Here is a 24,350-nt window from a genome sequence, read left to right on the forward strand (position 1 = left end):
TGGGATATGTTTATAATTGACCTAATTAGTGGAAGACAAAAGGGATTTTTCATCCTTTTCAACTTTAGTGATTATATTTCACCAAAATTATATTCTTTGTCTAAACAAGGCCAAAAAGTGGTATAGGGCCTTTGCAAGAGCCTCCGGTAATCCATATGCCCATTAAGTGCTTTAGAAACACTGGAATAGCACAGGGTGGCCATAAGTAAGGTGGATAATCCTACCTGGTTTTAATGGACTGACGGATTCTCAGCCTCAGCGTATTACTGACAATTGGGGCCAGATTCAATCTTTGTTGTGGGGAGACTACTACATGAAGGATGTTTAGCAGCACCTCTGGCCTCTACCACTAGATGCCAGTAACACCCAGGGCAGGGGGGTTAAAATGGTCCCAGCTGAGAACCACTGGTCTAGTGGGACAGCATTTTAGAATGCGAGAGTAAGTAAAAATTATGGAGTGAGGATAGAATGTAAATATGCTTTCCCTCTTCTTCACTCCAAAATGAACATTCTTTTTATATAATAAGCACATGTGAGTTTTCGTGTAGATGTAAAGTTTATAAAAGAACTGGTCTGTTTTAGAGGATATGCTATAAGGAAAACTAGTGCTGGCAATCTGAATGGAACCTCAAATAACATTTTAATTCTAGATTCAACTTTGATCAAGAACAAAATTTCCCCTACAGCCACATTTCTGCATATCCACCTTACCCCAAAATTCTGTCTTACGGGCTGCTTCCTGATTTTAACTGATTTAGTGTGTGACGTAATTTCAGAAAATGAAAAATGTGGGCAACTTCTTGGACTTACTAACAGTTAACAAGATTTAGATGGACCCAGTAGGTGGTGATTAGAACAGACAGAAGCCGCACTCTGAATTCCCAAAAAGCTCTGAAATTGCTTCCAATAAGTACAGAATTTAGCCAACAGGCATCTTATTCTTTACATTAAAGGCAGTGCTGGTATTGTGCTGTACTCAAGTTACTGTAATGTAACTAGCGTAAATCAAATATAATTCTCTGTATAGGAAAAACAGGCACAGGCAATGTGAAAAAAATACAGTAAGTTTAAAAATAACAATGCTATCTTTGGCCTATGGCAAGAACTTATAACTAAAGAAAACGATTTCCAAATGAGACATGTATTGCATCAGCAATGTTAACTGGAGCCCTTTACAGGTTCTACCCCTAGAGACTGCTTTAGAAGACTGAGGGGAGGTGAAGACTGTTGGAATCTGTTTGACATGTTCCCCAGCTGATCCAAGGTTGGAAATTATTGTATCTGCCTTTTTTGGGTTACTCCCTTACTTCAAAATTACACAGTAACTGGTGTTAATAAGTGAATATCCTGCTAAAGCACCTGATGAGCTTGTCCCTGTCTACTCATAGATAGGGCTCCAGCAGTTATCGGCTCCTACCCTTGCCCCAGCTGGGGAGCATTAGCTCATTCAAAGGTAGGGCCAACAGTCCTCTCTTCTGCACCCATTTTCCTTATATATATAATTCTCATTAAAAACTTAACAAAAGACTAAGTCTTTGATCCTATAATTCCTGTATTACCTATTTTTGTGTTCTATAATCTTCAAAGGAAAACTCGGGAGAACTTTCTAAACTTCCATTCTTCTCCCACTTTTTTGGTCAATTTTTACTAGAAAGTCAAAAGCTAAAAATACAGTCCAACAATCCTCTTTAAGGGACCAATTATTGCCCTTTTTGCTTTGTATGTATATTGTTTAAGAACATGTAGCCCACCAGGCTCCTCTGTCCATGGGATTTCCCAAGCAAGACTGTTGGAGTGGGTTGTCATTTTTCTGACCCACGGATTGAACCCAGGTCTCCTGCACTAGCAGGTGGATTCTTTTACCTCCTACTTAAAGGAATGCTTTCCTAATTTAACATCTAATCCATATTCAGGTTTTCCCATTTGTCCTCAAAATGTCTTTTGCAGCTTTTTTTCTCCCTAAAGCAGAACTCAATTAAGATTCTGACTTTCTGGAACAACTAAGCTTGTCATCTTAGAGAATATTTGTTGTTAATTAATGTCATTAAACTCTTCTGTTCCTTTAAACATAATGTAATCTGGAAGTTAAGTCTAAAGCATTTATTAATTTCATGTTAAGACGTCACAGTATAAGATGATGCTATGATCTCTGTTATTATATCACACAAAGTGCTATGATAGGTGATGCCTGCCAGGCTTCGTCTTCACTCTTCAGCCACTCATTAGCCACCAACATTTTGCGCATTGCTAAATCTAATCAACATTTGAAACACTTTGTTCGGTTGGTGGCAAGATACCACCACCACAGTGGCTTGATTTTCTTTCCTTTGCTGGATGCTGGCCCAGTCTTTCTCTGAACTTTAAAGCATGCCTAGAGTTGACCTGGGGCTCCTTGCCTCTGCTCATACTCACTCTGGTGAGTATCAACTCCTCAGTTTAGGGCATCACCATTCAGAGGCTTTTCAAAGAGTCCTGAATTCCTCACGTCCTTCATCCAATCTTGACTTCCATCTAAAATCTCAACCATCTCTACTACTACCCTTGTAGGAGACATTTGTGTCTTGCCTGGATTATTTCAGTGACCTCCAAATTGGTCTTTGTTTTGCCTCATTTGTGTCTCCTCACCTATTCCAGTCTATTCTCATAGCCAGTGATCCTTTAAAGGTCTTTGTAAACAACAGACTGGTTCCAAATAGGAAAAGGAGTACAGCAAGGCTGTATATTGTCACCTTGCTTATTTAACTTATATGCAGAGTACATAATGAGAAACACTGGGCTGGATGAAGCACAGCTGGAATCAAGATTGCTGGGAGAAATATCAATAACCTCAGATATGCAGATGACACCACCCTTATGGCAGAAAGTGAAGAGGAGCTAAACAGCCTCTTGATGAAAGTGAAAGAGGAGAGTGAAAAAGTTGGCTTAAAGCTCAACATTTAGAAAATGAAGATCATGGCATCCGGTCCCATCACTTCATGGCAAATAGATGGGGAAACAGTGGAAACAGTGTCAGACTTTATTTTTTTGGGCTCCAAAATCACTGCAGATGGTGCTTGCAGCCATGAAATTAAAAGACGTTTACTCCTTGGAAGGAAAGTTATGACCAACCTAGACAGCATATTCAAAAGCAGAGACATTACTTTGCCAACAAAGGTCCGTCTAGTCAAGGCTATGGTTTTTCCTGTGGTCATGTATGGATGTGAGAGTTGGACTGTGAAGGAGGCTGAGTGCCGAAGAATTGATGCTTTTGAACTGTGGTGTTGGAGAAGACTCTTGAGAGTCCCTTGGACTGCAAGGAGATCCAACCAGTCCATTCTGAAGATCAACCCTGGGATTTCTTTGGAAGGAATGATGCTAAAGCTGACACTCCAGTACTTTGGCCGCCTCATGCGAAGAGCTGACTCACTGGAAAAGACTCTGATGCTGGGAGGGATTGGGGGCAGGAGGAGAAGGGGACGACAGAGGATGAGATGGCTGGATGGCATCACCGACTTGATGGACATGAGTTTGAGTGAACTCCGGGAGTTGGTGCGGACAGGGAGGCCTGGCGTGCTGCGATTCATGGGGTCACAAAGAGTCAGACACAACTGAGTGACTGAACTGAACTGAAAGGATGGCTTAGATGGCTTCCTACCTAAAAAGTTAAAAGACCTTACAGTGGTCTACGCCCATAACTTTCCTGCTCTCCACCCCACCTTATTCAGTTTTGAGTTTCCCTCTTGCTCACTGTGTGTCCCACACTGGCCACCTTCGCTGTTCCTCCAGTGCAGCTTGTGTACTTCCCTTAGGACCTTTGTTATTGCTGTTCTCTATCTAAAATGCACTTCTTCCATAAAATCATGGCTAAATCTTTTTATTAAAATGCCATCTCAGGCAGCCATGTTCAGCACGATCTGCTTCCCTTTTGCTGTTTTTTTTTTTTTTCTTTAACATTGTATAATTGTTCTTTGCTATTGATAGAATGCAGTGAGGGCACAGATCTATGCTCACTGAAGTATTGCAAGTGCTCCAACAGTGTCCCATGATACATGCTCAATAAATAATTTGTGAACAAATCAATCACACATTCTTTACCTAGATTTTACCAACCATAGTCAAAAATGAAACAGATGATTGAGGGCACATCTGACTGAAGGGGAATGGCTGGAAATGCTGAGGAAAAAATAGTGACCTAGTTGTTGTGAAGATACACTGGAAAATGTCTCAACAGAAATCTAGTCTTTGATCATGTCCATTTGGCAAAGGCTCTGCTCTATGCCCTCATTTCAGGGACCACTAGATGACCCCTAGAAGTTCTGCCTCTAACACATGGATTCCAAGGTGTCAAAGCCTCTTGTGTTTGTGTTTATACATTCATTTGCATCATGAATTCCTTAATTTCCAAGTTGACAGCCCTTTGTGCATATGTAGATGTGTTTCAATTCTGCTGAATAAGAAATCCTAGTATCTCCTAGATGAAGATAAGACATTTAATCTATCTGAACTAATGCAACTCTGGTAATTATCTGAAGGCTTTGTCGGGCTAGACACTTTCTGCTCTGGCTTGCAATTGATTCTTTATTTCTGCTACGTTGGGATTTACTTTTCTTTTTAACCCTGGCAACATTATGACAATTTGTCTGGGGGTACATTTCATCTAGCACCTAAAAGTTTTTGAAGCGGCAAGTGGGGAAGGGAGTGGTTATCCATTACTGTCATCTCAGCTCACCTTGTTGCCACAGGGCTAAGGAGCCCTTTATACTTACATAATACCTCCTTTATACTCCAGAATTAATGAGGCTTAAGTTATATATTAAGTCTGTTTATATTAAATTTGTCCTCTAAACACACAGACCTACAAGTGCATAGTTCTAAGGTCTTCAACTATAACAGTCCTCACTGAATTTGGACTTTTCCCCTCCCAGTCATATTTGCATGATAATTTTGGTATGTTTGTTAGTATACTTAAAGACACATCCCAGAATTCTCTTGGAATCAGAACATTAAATAATGAACTTGGGGTCTCTTTGTTTCACTATCTTGATATTAATTCTTATTATGGAAGACATTCAGGTGTCATTTCATCTGAGCCTTAGGGTTGATGTGATTTGTAAAGATCTTGGAGGCTCTTAAGACTCCATGATGGGTCAACATGAAGTACAATATTTACTGCCTTTAATCAGAAAGCCAAACAACTTGAGACTTTTTAAGCTGTAAGACTAAAGGAAATGGGGCAGTAGAGGCAGTTTTAGAACCTCTGGAGGAGAAAGTCCTCTAGAATATTCATCTTATTACATAATTTACACAAGTGAAGAATACCAGTGCAAGAAACTGGTAGAACAAAAATAAGTACTAATACTATTAGATCAACTGATTCTCCTAAAGGAATTTATTACATTTATATATTAGTCATGTTCAAGAACAGTTTATTCATAATTTCTTCATGACTGAGAATTGCAGTTATATTCTGAGAAAGTTTCTAGTTGCGTGTTACTTGTTGGATTTCAAAGTTCTCCAAAGGGGCTTCGATACATTCCTATTTGGGTCTAACAGTCTATTTTTCTGTTTAAACATCACACAGGGATTCCATGCTTCTCTTCTTGCCAGACAATCTTCTTTGAGCCGTGTGTAAATATGACTGGTCTTTTTCTCTTAAGCTAACTGTTATCTTTCTGGCTTTGCGCATTTGCTGTCTAGCAGCCTCCCCATGTTAGCCTTGCCACATGGTCAGTCTTCTGTTTGGTAGGTTTTATAAATCCCAGAAGTTCTAATTCAGAGACAGCTCTAATAAATCGAGCACTGGAGGCTATAGCTAAGGAAATTCACCACGTATTTCTGACCCAAAAAAGGGAGTTAAAATCTCAGTGTTAAAACGTTGGTAAGCTGAAGTACAGTTCAAATGCATACTACTAAATTAAACTATAACTCTTATTGGAAAACATTAAGTATAATCAGACTCCACTGTCAATAAGATACAAATGGAAAAGTGCTTACCACTTATCTAGTTCTTATCTTTCAAGGAGTATGGAAATTGCTTCCCTGCCAACTTCTTAAACTACGTCAATAACCTAAGAAACATAGAGAATTCAATAATGATGGTTCTGGGACATTTTTGGTGAGCTTTGAAAAACAACCTTTATATAAGTTTTAGACCAAATAGTTTCAATTTGTCTCATTTTAAATTCGAAATAAGTATTAAGGAACAACTTATTCTGGTATGGTATGGTTCTATCTCTAGTGTAGATCTGGAGAAACTATAAAGTATTCTGTATGCTTACTTGGACGTTGTAGAATTAATTTTAAAAGGATACTGGATAACTTCATTCCTTTCTTCTGAGGTTACAGAATTTGCATCCACTTTTTCAGCAGCTGTCACAACTGTTGCAAAAGCCTTTTGAGAGACAGGACAGAAGAAGATAAAATCTGCTGTTGTCAAACATCTTTTATTTTTTTGCACTTAAAGGCTCTGTATTTTTAAGCCAAACACTGCTGCTGCTGGTAGCTGACACATTTTTAAAAATTGTACCAAATTTCAGGGTCTTAGAACTACATTGATGATCACTTTAAATAAGTACACATTAAAAGAAAGTGGAATGTTCACAAATAATCTTATATTTCAGAGAACTAAGAAATGTGCAGAGAAAAACAAGAAATAAAAGTTGAGAAGCTGAAAAAGTTGAAAAGCATGAGGCTGTCCTGTATGCTCTACTCCCAACCTCTATCACTCAGGAAAATGCCTATGTTTCTTGGAAGCAACCAATTACCATATATTTAAATAGCGACAAGACATACTTCAAATAGGGCCTTTAACAAAGTTAACTTTTAATATTCTGAAGAGGGAAAGAATAATTATTAAAGAATAAGAACAGTTGTCCTTTACCTTGCCAAGTATTCCTTGTACTTTCCGACTGTTAAATCTGTTATATACTTATTCCAATATTTTCTTTTCTTTCATCCAGTAAGGGAAATACTAGTTAATAATACACTGTTTCATCTTGTGGGATAACAGAACTGACCTCAACTGTTTAGCTTTTGTTAAACATACTAAAATGTACTTATTGTGACCTGGCAAGGATACAGCATTATTAACAGAATTAGCTTGGTTGAGGCATGTGGGATCAGCGTTCTGGGGCTTGGGGGAACTGCTGAGCCGTTAGGTGCCTTTTTGGAGAAACTTGCCAAGTGATTTATAATGCTTTCCAAACCAAAGACAGGTGACTGAGAAAATAAGAGATGACCTCCAAAGTACCAAAAGTATAAAAACAGCCCAAGAAAGGTGTCATGGTTGGTTAGACATACAGACAGCATGCTCCTTCCCCCTGACCTACCTCCGACCAGTCCACAAGGTTGATTAGCCTGCTGCACTCCAGGTGCAGTTTATATGCTATGCAGATGTCTGGGGCAACATTTGGAATGCAACCTTCTTCACTTCTCAGTGCTTCGTTCTAAAAATAACAATAAACTAAGATAACTACCTTTCAGAAATCATGAGGAACAAAATCACAAATTAATTAACCTCCTAACCTGAAATTATTAAGCTAATAAATGAAGTCTTTGGTTTCCTTTGTGAGTTGTATTTATTCTCCAATAGTTAACTGGTTGTTGGTCAAAATCTCCCTAGTGCCTAGTCACTGGATGGATATTGCCAGGATCAAAAAACAGGAATATTTTTCATTTTCATCATTAACTATTAAATCTCTTTTTTCATTTAAATCATACATTATTCATTATTGAGACTCTGATGCATTTCTGGTTTCCATAAAACTTTATGGAATTGTAGATTTTCAATAAACTGCCACTTCCAACAATGCTAATTACCTGAATTCTAGCAATTACTATACTGTACTAACAAATACCAACATACCACTACCAGGACTACAGACTGTCGCTCAAAGAAGACTGTGTTGTCAGCATTGCAGATCCTATCCCCCACAAAACCATCAGTGTTTTTTCAACCTATTTGAAATCGACGGTTCTTCTTAAGAAACAAAATCTCTTTCATATACACACATGAATTATATACTTCCCCAAACTTCTGAAATCACACCAGTTCTCTTCTGTGACTTGATACTAGCCAAAAAAAAAAGATGGATTTTGTAGAGTTTTAATTTGTGGCTTACATAATAAAAATAATTGATATTCTGTGCCTTAAACATGAAATTATTCAATTACCGCACTACCGACATTACTGAAAACCATGATTTACACTTTCCTACTCAGCATTCTCTCACAATGCTTACTTAGCATGTTAGTTTGCGTGCCCTTTCAGACAGGAAACCAGTACATTAGAACTCTCTTCATATGTTTTATGGAGTCACTTCTTAAGTATCCTCTGTTGAAAGATTTCCAGGTGCTTGAGTTGATAACTTATTAACAAATTAGCAATTTAATATTAACTTAGCAAATTATCAATAAATTATTTTATATGTGTCTATATTTATATGTGTGTATATCTGAAATGTTTAAAGTGATCATGTTACCTCTCCTTGAACTCTTTTGTTTAAAGAACAACCTGGAACTGGCAGATATGTCTGGAGTTTAGGAGTTTTATTTCCAGCAGATTGCTGGCTGGCCTCTACATTCAGTTTTGGAGATACTCTCAGGGTAGATCTTTCTTTGGTTTAAAATCCAAGATGAAATTGCAAAGTTTTTCCTTTTTTCATCAGAAATAATCATTTGGATTTTTTAAAGTAATTTCACTGAGTCACAGGGTTTGACCAATTATCTGCTGTTACATCTGTAAGAAGCCTTTCCCTTATTTTCAAGAGTAGTAGCATTATACTCAAGTTACTCCTATGGCCTGGTTTTATTACATGAAAGAGAAGACAATCACACATGATCAAAAGTTGGTAGTGTTAGTTCACAGGCTTAGAAAAAAGCCCTCTAAAATCTAAATAGAGTTTTTAAAAATATCTGAAAGAGGTACAACCCTGAGCTGCCTGTTCCCTGCTCATTAGAACAGCAAATTTACACTAAGTTACATAAAGCTTGGAATCTGAACTGAACTGTCAGAGAAATGTCCGCTTCTTACCTTGAGGTAGTAATAGGGGTTGTTGAGTGCGGTGTGGAGGGCTATGCGAGGGGCAGCGTTCAGGTGCTGGCGAAGGGTGTGGGCAGAGCTGAAGTACAGTATCTCGTGCAGAGGCTGGGTGTCTGGAGGCAGGAGGTACTCTCTGAAACCGTCAAAGTCAGGTATCAGCTTTTAGATGAGCACAGGTTCATTTTCAATATAATATTTTTGTTACTCTTCTGTGGAGGACTGAAGAATTTACTTAAAAAGCAAAATCAACAACAGCCAAAACAAAATAAGTATAAAATCCAGTGCTGCTATTGCTAAGTCGCTTCAGTCGTGTCTGACTCTGTGTGACCCCATAGACGGAAGACCACCAGACTCCCCCGTCCCTGAGATTCTCCAGGCAAGAACACTGGAGTGGGTTGCCATTTCGTTCTCCAATGCATAAAAGTGAAAAGTGCAAGTGAAGTCGCTCAGTCGTGTCTGACTCTTCACGACCCCATAGACTGCAGCCCACCAGGCTCCTCCGTCCACGGAATTTCCCAGGCAGGAGTCCTGGAGTGGGGTGCCATCGCCTGCTTCAAAACTCCAGTGCAGCTGTCCTCAATTCTACCTCTTCCATGTAATATTGTTTAAAACTTCTACTCTCTGGAGTAAAGGAAACTATATCTTAGTTCTGATTCAAATCTCTAGGAACAAATGTATACAAATTACATTTTTGCTCAAAATCTTTAAGGTAGCATTTCTTAAAGTGTCAATGAAAACTTTCTTAAATTATTTAGGAAACATGTCATATTTCTTACCATAGCAAACATTTAACTCTTGGCAGTGTTAAACATAGGCCTCAGACCTGGAATTAAGAGTTTAGGAAATCTTTCTGGATCATGGAGATATCTCTCATAGAAGAAATATATGTGAAGTTTTTATGTGTTAGAATTCCTCTTTATAGGCAGAAAAGGCTAAAGTTTCACTTCAGAGTATTAAAAAAAACAAATCATTTATCATTAAAATTTCAATTACTGAAAAAAATCACTAATTTGAGAGTCTTCTGTCTTATTTGACTAGGTAATAAACCAACTGTAATGAAATCTGAATTTTTTTAAAAAAGCATTAAAAACTTCACTCTGAATATATAGGAAGTCTGTCAGCTGCTCTCAGCCATGAAAGTACATGGTTCCTGGGTGGCCCAGTGTGTTGCAAATCAGAAAGGGGAAACCTAAAGGCAGAGTAGTAAGTCACAAACTCGATTAAAGCAGTTAATTCACAATGCCTTCATAAAGATTTCTGGGGTTTAGCCAGTCCTGGGCCTGAAGTATTTTGGTCACATGACAGATTTGTATCAGCTCCTTTTCCCACCAGTGCAGGCAGAGCTAAGCAGCTTCTTCAGCCCATCCACCAGGGAAATTACTCTTCTTTCCAGTGTTCTGGCTTTCTTCCCCCTGGAGAGGATAACACTGCCTAGAAAAATCCCACGACACTTGCTCCACCTGCATGGTCTGGCTTTGAGGAAGAGAGGAAGCACAGAGGGTCCGAAATATATACATATCATGCCCCACCAACTCCATCCTGCCCATCTCAAGTGCCCCGGACCCCCTGCTCCAAGATGCTGCTCCTTCTCAAGTCAACTGGATTAGGTGGTTTAGCTGTAGCCCTGGGAATGGTTTCTGTGATGCCAGCTGCCTACCTGGATGGCTGGCTACCCATCTGTAATTTCTGACCACAAACTTTTCCTATCCGAACCTCAGGCTGTCCCCAATCATCATACATGATGGTCATTAAAAGATCATCCTGGAGTCCCTACTCTGTAATAAGGACTGGAAATCTAACAAGGCAACCAAATCAGGTCAATTTCAGAAAAGACACTGTCTCATATTTGTCCGTCCTCTCCCTTTTTAAAATCCTTATATTTAATGTTTAGAGATTCAGGTAATTACCAAGGTAGATGAACTTTTTAGATGGGTATCTGAAGGACTTCCATCAGAGTCTAAACATTTGCCTGTATTTTGTTTCCACTGGACTATGTTAGTTGCACAACAGTGATAAAACATCACCATGTATTAGAATTCTTAAAACAAATACAAATATGGAGACCGGCACAGAAATCAGCAGTGAGTCTGGCACTGGAACTCTACATGACGCTCAGATCAGAGTCTACAAGCAAAAGAGGTGGTATGAAGGGAACTGGTATGACCACTTTAGTATCCACAAGGGTTACAAAGCTGAAGCTTGCATTCTGGTGAAAACAGTTAACTCAGTGGCAAGTTATTCTCATTTCTCAGTAGTTTCAGCAAGAGCTGCTCATGGTATACTAGGAACTCTGCTTGCTTCCTGGAGTCTAATGGTTGTTATTTATCTTTTAAGGACTCCTTTTCTCTAGAACTCCAAGCTCTGTTGTAAACATCTGTGGTGTGAGCCTTGGGGACAGTGTGGGGAAATGGAATGGGCCTTTTGTCAGATGTCAGCAGACTGGGGTTGTTTGACTTTGCACAGGTCACAACCTCTCTCTGGGCTTTAGCTGCCACATGACTTGGTCCTGTTTAGCTCTAACATGCTACACAGTCCTAACCTCTTCCCTGCAGGGACACTCAATCTTGGGAAAGATAATAAATCCTGGTATGGAAATTTTTGTGATTTCACAACAATGCAGTTCAATCATGGTCAGTTTTATTTCAGTAACTACTCAGAAAGGTGAAAAGTCAGACATATTAATTAGATCAAAGGTCATGAAAAGGGAATGGCTGGTTGGTTGCAGAGGCTACAATTTGGGATCTGTGGGAATTCAGAAAAGAACATGACATTCGACCTATAAATTATGCCACATTACACTGTAAAATTATTTTTAGCAACTACAATGGTCACAACTTGGGAAAAGAGAACTAGGCACTTGGGTCTAGAAACTATAACCACAGGAAAGCCCGGTAGGGCAAGGTTAATTCTGTGAGTTCTTCAAGGTCATTTTTAGCCAGGAGGTCACTTCAGCGTTGCACTGTATCACTTTTATGTGACACATTTCTCTCACTTTAACCTTCCTTTTGTCACACTTGGTTGATCCTTTTGACTTCTGTCCTGACATTAGCAATTTCTCCCCAGTGACCAGGAACAATGACTGCCCCCACACAGTCCTGGAAAATGGAACTGTTCACTTACAAGAAGGACAGGTAATTTATCAGAAAACCACTCTTCATCTTCAATAGCTGAATTGCTTTTTTAGTACTTGATTCTATTCAGTACCTGGTCTGCTGCCAAGACTGAACTGCCATTAAAAAATAGGATAAGCAATGATAAAGAATAGTCCTTTTCCTATTTTTAAACTATTTGATCATTTTATTTTTATGACTTCTCACTTTTTTTTCTAGATGGCATGTCCCAACTACAGGTTAGGTGGGTGATTTTACAGAGCTGGCTTTTGGGAAATTCAAACTCAGAATGATTTGAGTTTCGCAACAAAGGGATCATCTTAAAATACAGGTAGGAGTGGTGTACTTCTAAATGGACTCTGAGTGCCTTTCTCAGGATACACTGGTGCTGACATGATCATGAGCTGCACTGGTCTCCCTTAGAAACCCTTCACTCAGAATAAAATAGGGCATTACGGCTTGGCTGGGCTGGGTTGTCTGTTTTCTGGGCTTGGCTGAGATCCAGCATGCTCTGAGCAAAGACACAGCAAGGGTAAAGCTCAATGAAAACACCCTGTTACTAGAAAGGGGAAAAATCCTTTTCTATTTCCAACCCCACTTCCCCTCTCCGCCGTCAGCATAATGATCAGGGTTAAATTTAAGCGTGCATTCTATTCAAGAGTGAACTAAGTCATCTGGTTAGCTGCTTTAATAAGGATGGGGAAAGAATCAACATTACAAGTCTAAGCTGCACAGAGGGAGTTGAGAAGCATAAAGCCTAAACCAGAAGAGTCCCACGCTGAATGAAGACAACTATCACACCAGTGTCATTTGGGCAAAAAGCCTGATTTCTAGCTCTGAAGAGCAACAACAAACTCACCTCACCAGACTGTCAACGAAGCTCACAACTTGTTCTCTGAGGACTTCAAACTTGGTCTGCCTCTTACTGGTACTTCTTAACTCCTTCATTTCTAGTAAGGACTATGGAGGAAAGAACAGACCTTCTGTGGTGATTCGGAGACAGGAAGCCCCTCAGAGGGGGAGCTCTGTTGCTCAGGCAGAAGCAGTCAATGCCTTCCGTATGACAGGGTGTATAGAGACAGAACCAAATCAAGATGGGTTGTGTTTATCTGTCATCTTTAAGAACTGGGAAGAATCTCTCCTCCTAGGCGAACTGCTTCAAAAACAATCAAGTGACTTTTCAAGGAATGAGGAGATGGGCAGTTTACTTCATTACTGTGTTATATGGCAGTGCGCTAACTAGCCACAACTCTTTACTTCATTTTAGAAAAGGACTTCCAAGAAGAAGAAAAAATCCTTGCTCTTTGCCATGTTAACAGGATGGACTCTACGTGTTTTGTTTTGCTTAGATTGGTATTTTATTCTACGTGATCATAACTTGGTATCATGGTACAGAGAAGGTTCTTTATTTTGCCAACCAAGATCCTAAAGTGAGAACTATCTGAAAAAGGCTATACTGGACACACTGTATGGATCAACATACACTAAAAAATAAATAAATCAAGGAATGTATATAAAATTAATGAGTTAGTCTCTTTGGAATCTCAATGTGACCAAACTGAAAATCAAATACATCAGATAAATAATCAGATTTCTTTTTGCAACCAAGTTCTCATTTTCTGTTATTGATATTAATTAATTCTCTTTCTCCCTGAGGCTATCAGAACAGGTTCTATCTTTATTGGTTAGTAAGTTCCAGATTTCTACAAGGAGAATGAAGATAGCTATAGGGTAAACAGGATGCTCAATTTATAAGTGAGTTACAAAGTCTGCTTTGTTCCTAGCTGTGATTTTAAAACTGAAAACAAAAACATCCGGGCAGAGCTAATCAAGAGCACACAGGAGCATCAGGGGATGTAGCTGGAAGGAAAAGAGAGTGATCTGACCTTCTGAAGATGATAGAGGTCCGTCTTCTGAAGCCCCTTTGACTGTGACTGAGAAGTATCTTCTTCCTCTTTGGTTTCTGCTTTTAATACAAAACCGACATACAGCAGCTTGGGTAAATCCACTCAAGAGAATAAACATTTCTACTACTTCAAGGGGAATAAAGTTTCATCCTTTTTCTTTTTATAATGTGGCAAGAGATCAAGGTTCCATCAGATAAATGATCTCTTCCAGAGACTGAAGGTCAATAAACATTACATAAGTTATGCTACAGAGTGGTCTACTGAAAAAAAGCAGCTACTGAATTTTAAAAATGTGACCACAATGAAAATAAACTCCTCCAAACTAACAGGAAAATAATTTCCAAATGTCTGTGTTATTATAAATAGCTTTTAAAAAAAGTTAAACTGTGTTCCTCTGACTATGCCATGATTGATGTAAACAATACAAACCAACACCCTGGCAAACTTAGCCTCGATCTCCTGATTCACTGTATTTGACACAATGCCACTTACATCTAAAATGGGCAGTACGTAAAAGTTTTGAGATAATCTATGAAAACACAAAATGCAGCATGGTTCTTTAGCATAGGAAATAGAAAACTATATCTTGTAAAAGGTGTAGTTGTGTTTCTAAAGATCATGAAACTCTGAAAGCCTCTTCCTGGCAGAGGGCAGGTTTTGGAATCTCACACTTTCAAGGCTTATTTGGCCAAACCTAAGATGCAGCTGGAGAATCTGCTCTGTTCTTAAAGAATAAATTTCTTTTTTAGCTAGTGATAATTCTTGGTTCAAGAAAGACATGATTTAAAGTTAAAACACCTAATAAACTCTTTATCTGATTTCAGTAACATGTTGCAGAACCTTAAAAATAAATCTCATATGACACTCTCACCTACCAAACCCTCCAAATGTAATTTTAAACCTAAACTGTAATACGTAATAACTGTCAAGGAACCAGAGATAGCATATAGTCAAATATTACTACTGGCCCAGTATGGGAGGGGAGGGTTAATTTCACTTTATTATTGACAAAATGGTGCTTTTGAAAACAGAAAAGTACATTTATTCAAGACACTGGTTTTGCTTCAACTTATACAATTCTTCTGAAGAAGACTGTTATCTTAATTACCAACCTTCCCATTTCTAAAAGCCACATTCCTTAATTTAGTATTAGCACATCACAAGATTGGTTCACTAGCTTATGTTACACAAATTCTAATTAAAATGATCATATCTGCAGTTTCATTTTACAAAAATCCAAGTCCGATTTTGTAAAAGACTGAAATTTAGCTAATTTATCTTATATTCTTCTAAGTCTTCTGCCCTATTTATATGCTTAAGGGTGGTCCCTCACTGTCCTAGTGACCATAATTAGGTGGTGACTGTGAATTGGAGAGAAAAAAATAATGACATGGTAGTTAAGAAATATGTGAGCTCTAGGCTGGATGCTATCCTGGGTGAGATCTCAATTCAGAGGCTTCTCTTCCTGGGCTTTAGTTTCTGTTGCAGCTGGACTCAATAATCTCTGTGATATCAGTTTTTAGTCCTTTACAATGTTTATGATTTGAAACTGGTTCAGCTCAGACTGTTGTGCAAATGCAGTATAGAGCAATGCCTGAGCATGACCTGGAGGGAGCCCCTGTACTGTGGGGTGGCCTTCCAGTCAAGCAGACTGGCTCTTTCATCTTCCACTGGCTTCAGCAAAAGCAGTTTCCTAAATCCAAAGGATTTAAAGACAAAGGAACACTTGCCAAACAGGAAAAATTGATAGAGACATTCCATGTCAAATGTTTTCACCATGCCATGTCCAATCTATGTACTTATATGCACCAGATTGCTTCTTTTCCCAAGGCTCCACTAAAATATCCTAAATAGAGGAAAATAAGAAGGGCATAGTCATTTTGTTTTACCAAAGGAGTACCATACTTTGGTGCTAGAATTGGAGCAAGAGAAGAGCCCACGAAAAGTTAAACGTCAGTATCAACTCATAGAGCCCCCTCAGAACAAAGAAGTCCTGGCGCACCAGAGCACAAGACAGGCTGCCTGCACACAAGCAGGCGCTCCAGCATTCAGCAAACATACCAATTCCTGTGCAGATCATGCAAGATAAAGCAAACTGTGCCCTCCAACACTGAGGAATGCCAGGCTGTTGCAATTCACTGAGGACTGAGAGATCCAAGCTTTGTAAATCTGATTAAAGCAAACCTCAAGCATATTTTGGTAATCAGCATACCAATGAGACTCATCGCTGGGAAAGCAGTTCACAGCTATTAATTTTCAGGCTTACAAATAATTTATGCACTGTTTTTGAAATCTATAAAGAACTGATGAAATGTTTAAGAAACAACATCTAAAAGGAGTTCTTAATTATGATGCCCTTCTACTCCCTCTAATCTTTTTTCTTTCTTTTTGCTGCCTTTTTTTTTTTTTTAAAGGTAAGTGCTCCAAACAGTCCACCTGGAGAAAGTAATATTTTTTCTTGCCCATTTGACAGTTTTCATTGTTTTAACCAAAGCTGGAAGAGAACCATTTGGCCTAGTTGTGGTTGTCAAAGACGTGCTATTCTGAGGCTTGGTATACTGACTGATCAAAAACTCATTATCTCTTCATCTTTCAATACATCAAAACATGGGGTTTTCCATGTTATTCTAGTCAAATGACTGTCATAGCCAGTAGAATTGGCAAGATATTATATTCTCACCATCAAGGCTCTGAAACTGGGCCAGGAACTCCTCTATTTTCTTTGCTGTGTTGCCAAGCTCCTTTGCAGAAGAGTACTGAAAAACCTTGAAACAGTTCTGAAGCATGGCCATCAGTTCATCCTTTGCCAACAACCTAGAACAGAATCAGTGACAAGAGATGTAATGTAACTGGAAAATCAATATACTTAAAAAACAGTGCTTACATATTGAATGTTTCTGCTCAGAAAAAGACAGTGTAAAATCCTTTATTTGTAGCTACCAACTATTTTTGGAGAGGTTTTCCTCAATGGATGTGATATTCAGAAGTACTGAAAAGTACTCAGAAGAGTTCTCAACTTGAAAAATTGAAGCTCAGCTTGGAAAATTTACAAAAAAAGATCTGGGTCTGTAGCCTGGCTCTGGCACCTGCTATTTTGTAATAAAGAACATGTTACTAAACATCTTTGATCCTTGGCTTCCTTCCTTGTCTCTAAAGTGGAAACAGGAACTCACAAATTTCACAAGTGTGATGGAGCCTTAAGAACTCAATGAGAAGATGCAGCTGAAGACTAGCACAGTGCTTATTTATCACACAGCAGGCACTGGAAGTTAGTTTTCCTTTCCTTCATATCTAAATGTAAATTAAGAGATAAGAAACATCCACTGAGGATATAACACCACATGCTAAATGAAAGCTCATTTGAAATGACCAAAAAGTATATCAATGATTTCCTTATTACCAATTTGGCTAGGTTTTATATTTTCTATGAGCTTTATTAACACCAGTCAGTAAATCTACTGAACTTTAAACAGGTAGGCAATTGCGTTTATTCTATAGCATAGGTAGAATGATTCCACAACTCCTTCAAGGTCACAGAGAAAAATCTTTGTTAGAAATAGAGAAGGGGACTTTCCTGGTGGTATCGTGGGTAAGAATTCGCCTGCCAATTCAGGGGACACAGGTTTGATCCCTGGACTGGAAAGACTGCACATGCCATGGAGCAACTAACGCCTGTGTTCCTGAGTCTACCCTCCAGAGCCCACTAGCTGTAACTACTGAACTCTGTGTGCCTTAGAGCCTGTGCACCACAACAAAGAGAAGCCTCCACTTGCTGCAACTAGAAAGCCCATGCATAGCAATGAAGACCCAGCACAACCAAAAAAATTAAATAAAATGAAAAAAATTTTAAAGGAAACAGAGAAGAAACACATATTCTAAAATTAAGATCCTGTTTTCAGGGTCATTACTTAGAGGATCTCTCCCCTAAGATCATAGTCAGTAACAGGAGAGTGATTACCAGTTCTTAAATTAATCAGGAAAAAACAGCCAAATTCAGAATCTGAGTTATTCTGTAAAAACTATCTTATGTTTGATATTTTCAAGATAAAAATTAATTTTTCAAAATAAAAATTTAATATTACTAAGTTAGAGAAAAATAAAGCTAAGTAGACTATGATTACCTAGAAATTAAACTGATTACTTCAACTAGAATTTAAACCCAAACCAAAAAAAAATAAAGTCCCACCACAAAGACTCTAAAACAAAAACAAATGAAGAAAATAACCAATAAATGTAGAAACTGAGAGGGGTGGACAAAAAGTAAACTTTCTCATTTTAAGAAAACATCTCTTCCTCATTCTACAGCAATGAAATAATTATCCAAAGTGTAATCTTTATCTGTGAATGAAAGGCTTATACAGGTCAAAGAAAACCAAGCCAACACATTAAAATCTTGATTACATTTGAGATTATTTAAAACTTTTGGCTTCCTATTGCCCAGACAGAGTCAAACTATGATAAGAAGAGAGTTAACTCAAAGTCAGACACACCTGAACAACCTGTCATCCCCGACCTTTAGCCCCACTCAGCCGGATGAGAGACTCAGCCGGATGAGAGACTCAGGCGAGAGCTGCATTGTCAGGCTCCAAGTAATCACAGGCATTGGCTTGCTGGCAGGGCTGAGGAAATGCTGGTGGAACCCACACCAGCAGCCCCTGAGGACTGACTAGCTTCTCAGGCCACAGGCAGCCACACCTCTTACCCCTGGGCAGCTTACAAAACTGAATACTGAGGAGGGTGAACCCTATTATTCACCTTCAGGATGCAGGGAAAATGGCATTGTGTCATATAATTTTGAAATCAAACTTTACTAGCCATAATTTTTAATATGACATTTGATTGGAAAGGGTGGCTCTTTCATCTCAGGTATAGAAGACTTCTAGAGATTTGGATACTTATTCCTCTTTTTATTATTAGCCAAAGACTATGTTCCTATTGTTTCCAGAATAAGAAATGACCTTACACTTTCTTAAGTACTTCCAGGTTTAATAAAAAATAAGACCCGAAGTAACACTGATTAGAGCTAGCAATGTGATCAATCCAATAAAATTATTACTTAAAAATTTTCAATTCAGTTATTTACATAAAACGAACAAACAAAGATACTTGCTATCATCGCTACTCTTCAATATCATTATAGAATCTATTCTATAACGAATTAAGAAAAAAGAAGCAAGTGGTACAAATATAAGCAAGGAAGATGAAATTTATTATTTGCATATAATATGACTAAGGTTAGAAAGTCTAACAAAGCTACAAAAGTATTAAAGCATATAAAAAGGTGTTGGATATAAGGTGAATACATATATGTGTGTATATGTACACACACATTAATATCTTACAGGTGAAAGTGAAAATCCCTCAGTCATGTCTGAATCTTTGCGACCTCATGGACTATACAGTCCATGGAATTCTCCAGGCCCGAATACTAGAGTGGATAGCAGTTCCCTTCTCCAGGGGATCTTCCCAACCCAGGGATCCTGCATTGCAGGCAGATTCTTTACCAGCTGAGCCACAAGGGAAGCCTAACTATGGAAAAAAAGAGCATGTTCAAAATGGCAACAAAAACTATAGAATGTTATAACAAATGTGTAAGACAGCAAAATATTAAAATCCTGAATAGACATTTCCAGTTCTAACCTTCAATACTGTAAATAAATTCATTCCAAATTAATCCATATTTCAACACTTTCTGAAACAAAATTCCAGTGGGCATATTTTAAAAGCCTAAAGAAACAGCCTAAAATTTATCTAGAAAAAAAATTCATGTTTCTAAAACTGAGGAACAATGTTTGTATACTTGAGTATGTGTAGTGGGGCTACTAATATATCAAAAGGGATACGTTACAGTGATTAAAGTCAGATGGTACTTTGTACAGAAACAGACCAACAGAATGAACTAAGGGTCTAGAAAAAGAGGTATATATGAGAATTTGGTACATGACATAATGGTAGCACTTCAAATCAGTGGGAAAGAGATGGGAATATTAGAAATAACTAGCTTGAAAAAAACTGACCACTACCTCAGCATTTTTCAGAAAGAATAAAAATGTGAATGTGGTATGAGATGTGGGGAAAGAATTATTCTATCAATCATGAAATACTAGAAGAAAAAAGAAAGCTTTTTAAGTCTGACAATATCCAGCATCAGCAAAGGTGTGGGGAAACAAACACTGATACACTGTTGGTGCAAGTGTACTTTAATACAATTGTGTTTATATTTTGGACTCAAAAATTCTATATGTGTACTTTGTGAAAATAATTATACTAATGTGCAAACACAAACTCACCCTCAGTGATAACTGTAACAATAGATAATTATAAACAACCTAAACATATTTCAAACAAGGGACTAATAAAATCAAGTGCTACACTTTCAAAACAAGGGATACTTTATAGCAGTGATAAACAATGAAGTAATGCAAGTGATGACAGCTAATATTTCTGAGCACACAATATACCAGGCATCATTTGATCTCCACAACACTGCATGATACAGATACTATTATTATTACCATGTTAAGAAATGAGAAAACAGAAGCACAGAAAACTTAGGCAATTTGTCCAGAGTCTGGTAACTGGCAAGCTGGGCTCTGAACCCAGTCTAGCTTGGCATCTATGCTTTTACCAATGACATTATAGAAGCACCTTAAGTAGAATATTAGGTGCAAAACAAGTAACTACCATGATAAAAACCAACCAGACAAATCCAAAAAACAACAACAAAAAATCCAAGCTGTGGAACACTGTATATAGTACAACTTAACATGTTTGTACCAGGAAAAATCTCTAAGTACAAACTGCCACCAGCAAATGACTGGCTTTCAGAGTTATGTAACATAAGCATTAATGTCAGAAAAGTAGCGTTATGTTCTCATTTAAATTACTTGCCACACAAGTGGAAGGCAAGAACAAGAAGCAGAAGATGAAATCAGAGAGAGGGAATGGAAGGCTAGATCACGCAGAGTCACTGTATAGAATGCGATTTTACTGAGTGAAAATGGGAGTTTTGAGCAAAGGAGGGACATTATCTGACTATATTTCATCTCATGTCATCTCATTTCGTTTTCTGGCCACACCATGCCACCTGCGGGATCTTAGTTCCCTGACCAGGGATTGAGCCCAGGCCCTGACGCTGTAAGTACAGAATCCTAACTCCTGGACTGCCAGGGAATGTCCTTATCTGGCATATTTTAAAAGGATTATTCTGACTTCTATTTTGAGAAAAGCCTGGAAGGGAGCATGCATTGAAGCAAAGAAGTCAAGTTAGGAGGTGATGGCAATAATCCAAATGAGGGATAGCAGTAACTTGGACAATGGTGGTACCAAAGGGAAAGGTGTTAAGAAGAGGTTTGGTTCTTAAAATATTTTGAAGGCAGAATGCAAGTTTTCAGCTTTGAACAATTGGAAGGATAGAAAGAATGCGGGAAGATTCTGGGTTTCCGGGTAAAATCAGACATTCAGTTCTAAATATGCTAATTCTGAGATATATACAGATATCCAAGTGGAGATGTAAATAGGTACATGGACCTAAGAGTCTGACACTCAGGAGAAAAGTGTGGGCTTTTGATTAAGCCCTGAGGGACTGCAATGTTAGGGAGAAGAGAAATCACCAAAGAGGACTGAGGGGGAGGAGCATGCACTGAAGTATGAGGAAAACCAGAAGAATCTAGGCCCTAGAAAGTCATTAATGAGGAGTGATGAACTGTGTTAGATGCTGACAATAGGTTAACGCAAATGAAGACAGAATTGACCATGAGACTTAGAAACATGAGGGTCACCGGGGACCCTGACCGAAAGCGTGCCGAAACTAAATCAGCTACGGAGAGACTGAAGGGAACCAGGAGGCTGTGAGAGACGCTTCAAACTGTTGTGAATTCCATCTACATTTGCTTTCAAAGAAACACAGTAAAACTGAGAAGAAAATACTGTTGTCCTTACTGTACTGTGGGGAATGGGTTCCAGGACTCCTGCAGATACAAAAATCTGAGGATGTTGGAATCCCTTATATTATATGGCACAGTATTTGCATATCTCCTACACATATCCTCCTAGATACTTTAAATTATCTCTAGATTACTTATAGAATCTAATACAATGTAAATGCTATGCACACAGTTGCAAATACAATATATTTTGAATACAAAGTAAATAGCTGCCAGTGCACAGTAAACTCACATGCATTTTCCCCCCTGCTTTTTGGAACTTTTTAGAATTTTAAAAAATATTTTCAACCTGTGGCTGCTTGAATCCATGGATGTGGAACCTGCAGATATGGAGGACAAACTGCATCAAAATTAGAAAGTTTGAAAGTTAGCACACCAGACCATTTTGAAGTAGGGGTCCCTAGCGTCCAAGATTTAATGTCTGATGATCTGAGGTGTACTAACAACAGAAATAAACTGCACAATAAATGCAATGTGCTTGAATCATCCTGAAACCATCCCCTCGACCCAACCCTGGATCCATGGAAAAGTGGTCTGCCACAAAACTGATCTCTGGTGGCAAAAAAGATTGGGGACCACCACTTTAAAGAGAAAGGAAAAACAACACATCTAAGACAGGTCTCATTAGTGCTGAAAAAGCTATTCTATCTTGAACCAACTTGATTAAGTGATTATATCACTTTTGGGTAAAGGTTCAAAAAAGGCTTGTGATACTTAATGTGTTAAAAGTTTTATAGCTTGTTATTTATAAAAAAAAAAAGTTCCCTAAACTAAGATAGAAAGAGAATCATTTAGCAATCATTAAGAGCAATCACCCTGAAGAGCAATGAGTGCTCTGCTTCATCACATAGAAAGGCAGTCATTTCCGGTTAAGTACTAATTATATAAAAATCTGATTGAGAACAGGCTAGAGGAGAAACTGGTCAATCCATGGCTAACGCAAAGATCTTCTGAATAATGAATTCTCAAGTTCTAGACAGACACTACCAGCACAGCTTTGAAAAATACTCAAATATTAAGGACTCAAACCTCCAAGTACATCAACAAAGACTAGAAGAAAGCAAAAAGAAAAGGCTTGCCAAAAACAACATTCACAGAGACTGTCTTCTTCCAAGACAACACAACAAAGCAATCACATATGATCGTAACAAGTGAAATAGAAACCAAAATATGCCTGATTCCTTCTAAGCCTTGATATTTCATATTAGAGGTCACTTCCTCCAAGAAACAGAGGGTAACTGTCCAGTCTATTAGTTCCTTAGCGCGCTAGACCTTACCCAGCACAGGCCTTATTATCCTGTATTGTACCTGTCTGTCTACTTATCCACCTTAATCTCCCTACTCAGCCAAGATTCAATGTGGGTAAGGACCAGGGTCATCACTGTCAACAGGTCAGTGACTCCACATACGGAGTATTAAAAACATTTTTTGAATGGGTAAACAAGATAGTGGCCATGCAGTGAAAAGAATTTCATGACATCAGGTAAAGAATAATTTCTCTATTTTCAAATTGGTTCCTGGAGGGAGCACCCTGAAGTCACAGGGCTCATGGAGCACCGTGCTCTTTCCAGTTCAGATGGTAAAAAATCTGCCTGCAATGCAGGAGACCCAGGCTTGATCCCTGGGTCAGGAAGATCCTCTGGAGAAAGGAATGGCAACCCACTCCAGTATTTTGCCTGAAGAATCCCATGCACAGAAGAGCCTGGAGGGTTACAGTCCATGGGCTCACAAAGAGTCGGACATGACTGAGCAACCAACACTTTCACTTTCAAGCTTTTTGTACTAGGTCAAACTAGGTCAATTCTACCATATGGTTAGAGACACTTCTGCAAGATAAAATACGTAAATACTTTTACTGATGCACTACAAAGGTATAACCCTGAAATCAGAAGAAGTAAAGCTTTCAGTTTAATTAGCTATTTCTGAATTTTTAAAATTAATTATTTCTTAGCTACCCATTCATTTTACTAGCAGAAAATTGGTAGCAGGCACTAAATGTTTAATAAAGAAAAACTTAAAACACAAGTGCAGATCATTTTTCTATCTGTTGAGATAAAAACCACAGCTCAATATTAGCATTAGAATACCTTGGTCTAGTTTTGGAACTAATTTGACACCAACTGCCTAAAGCCATCCAGCTTCTTTTTCGGCTTCATTTCTTCCCTCAATTTTTTAGTATTCCTTTCTTATTCTCCATTATTATTTAGAAGCACATTTCTCAAAGTGTGGCCCCTAGACCACCTGTCCAAATGTAAAGTGCTTCTTAAATTCTGATTTCTGCTGACCATTACACTCAAGTTTCCAGCAGTCACATTCAGAATCTTTGGGGAGAGGGCAGAATCTGTATGTTTAATGCTTCAGCTGATTT

The 24,350-nt window shown here is 38.4% G+C and overlaps 1 protein-coding gene across 7 annotated transcripts in view; it reads right to left on the minus strand.

The window, feature by feature from the left end:
• Positions 1 to 3,856: 3,856 nt before the first annotated feature.
• ORC3 (origin recognition complex subunit 3) overlaps positions 3,857 to 24,350 on the minus strand; it is a 70,085-nt gene continuing 49,591 nt past the window's right edge. For 2 of the 7 annotated variants that reach the window (XM_040238822.1, XM_040238819.1), the window contains exons 14-20: positions 16,717 to 16,850; positions 14,016 to 14,092; positions 12,989 to 13,089; positions 9,011 to 9,152; positions 7,308 to 7,424; positions 6,291 to 6,370; positions 3,857 to 5,778 (exon numbers count right to left, since the gene is read on the minus strand). In XM_040238822.1, the coding sequence (XP_040094756.1) occupies positions 5,673 to 5,778; positions 6,291 to 6,370; positions 7,308 to 7,424; positions 9,011 to 9,152; positions 12,989 to 13,089; positions 14,016 to 14,092; positions 16,717 to 16,850 (757 nt within the window). In that variant the 3' untranslated portion in view covers positions 3,857 to 5,672. Of the gene's footprint in view, positions 5,786 to 6,290; positions 6,371 to 7,307; positions 7,425 to 9,010; positions 9,153 to 12,988; positions 13,090 to 14,015; positions 14,096 to 16,716; positions 16,851 to 24,350 lie in introns of all 7 variants that reach the window. The other 5 variants (XM_040238825.1, XM_040238824.1, XM_040238820.1 and 2 more) reach the window with 3 other exon arrangements.

This window comes from Oryx dammah, unplaced genomic scaffold (genome assembly GCF_014754425.2).
Source record: "Oryx dammah isolate SB20612 unplaced genomic scaffold, SCBI_Odam_1.1 HiC_scaffold_4, whole genome shotgun sequence".
Taxonomy (NCBI): domain Eukaryota; kingdom Metazoa; phylum Chordata; class Mammalia; order Artiodactyla; family Bovidae; genus Oryx; species Oryx dammah.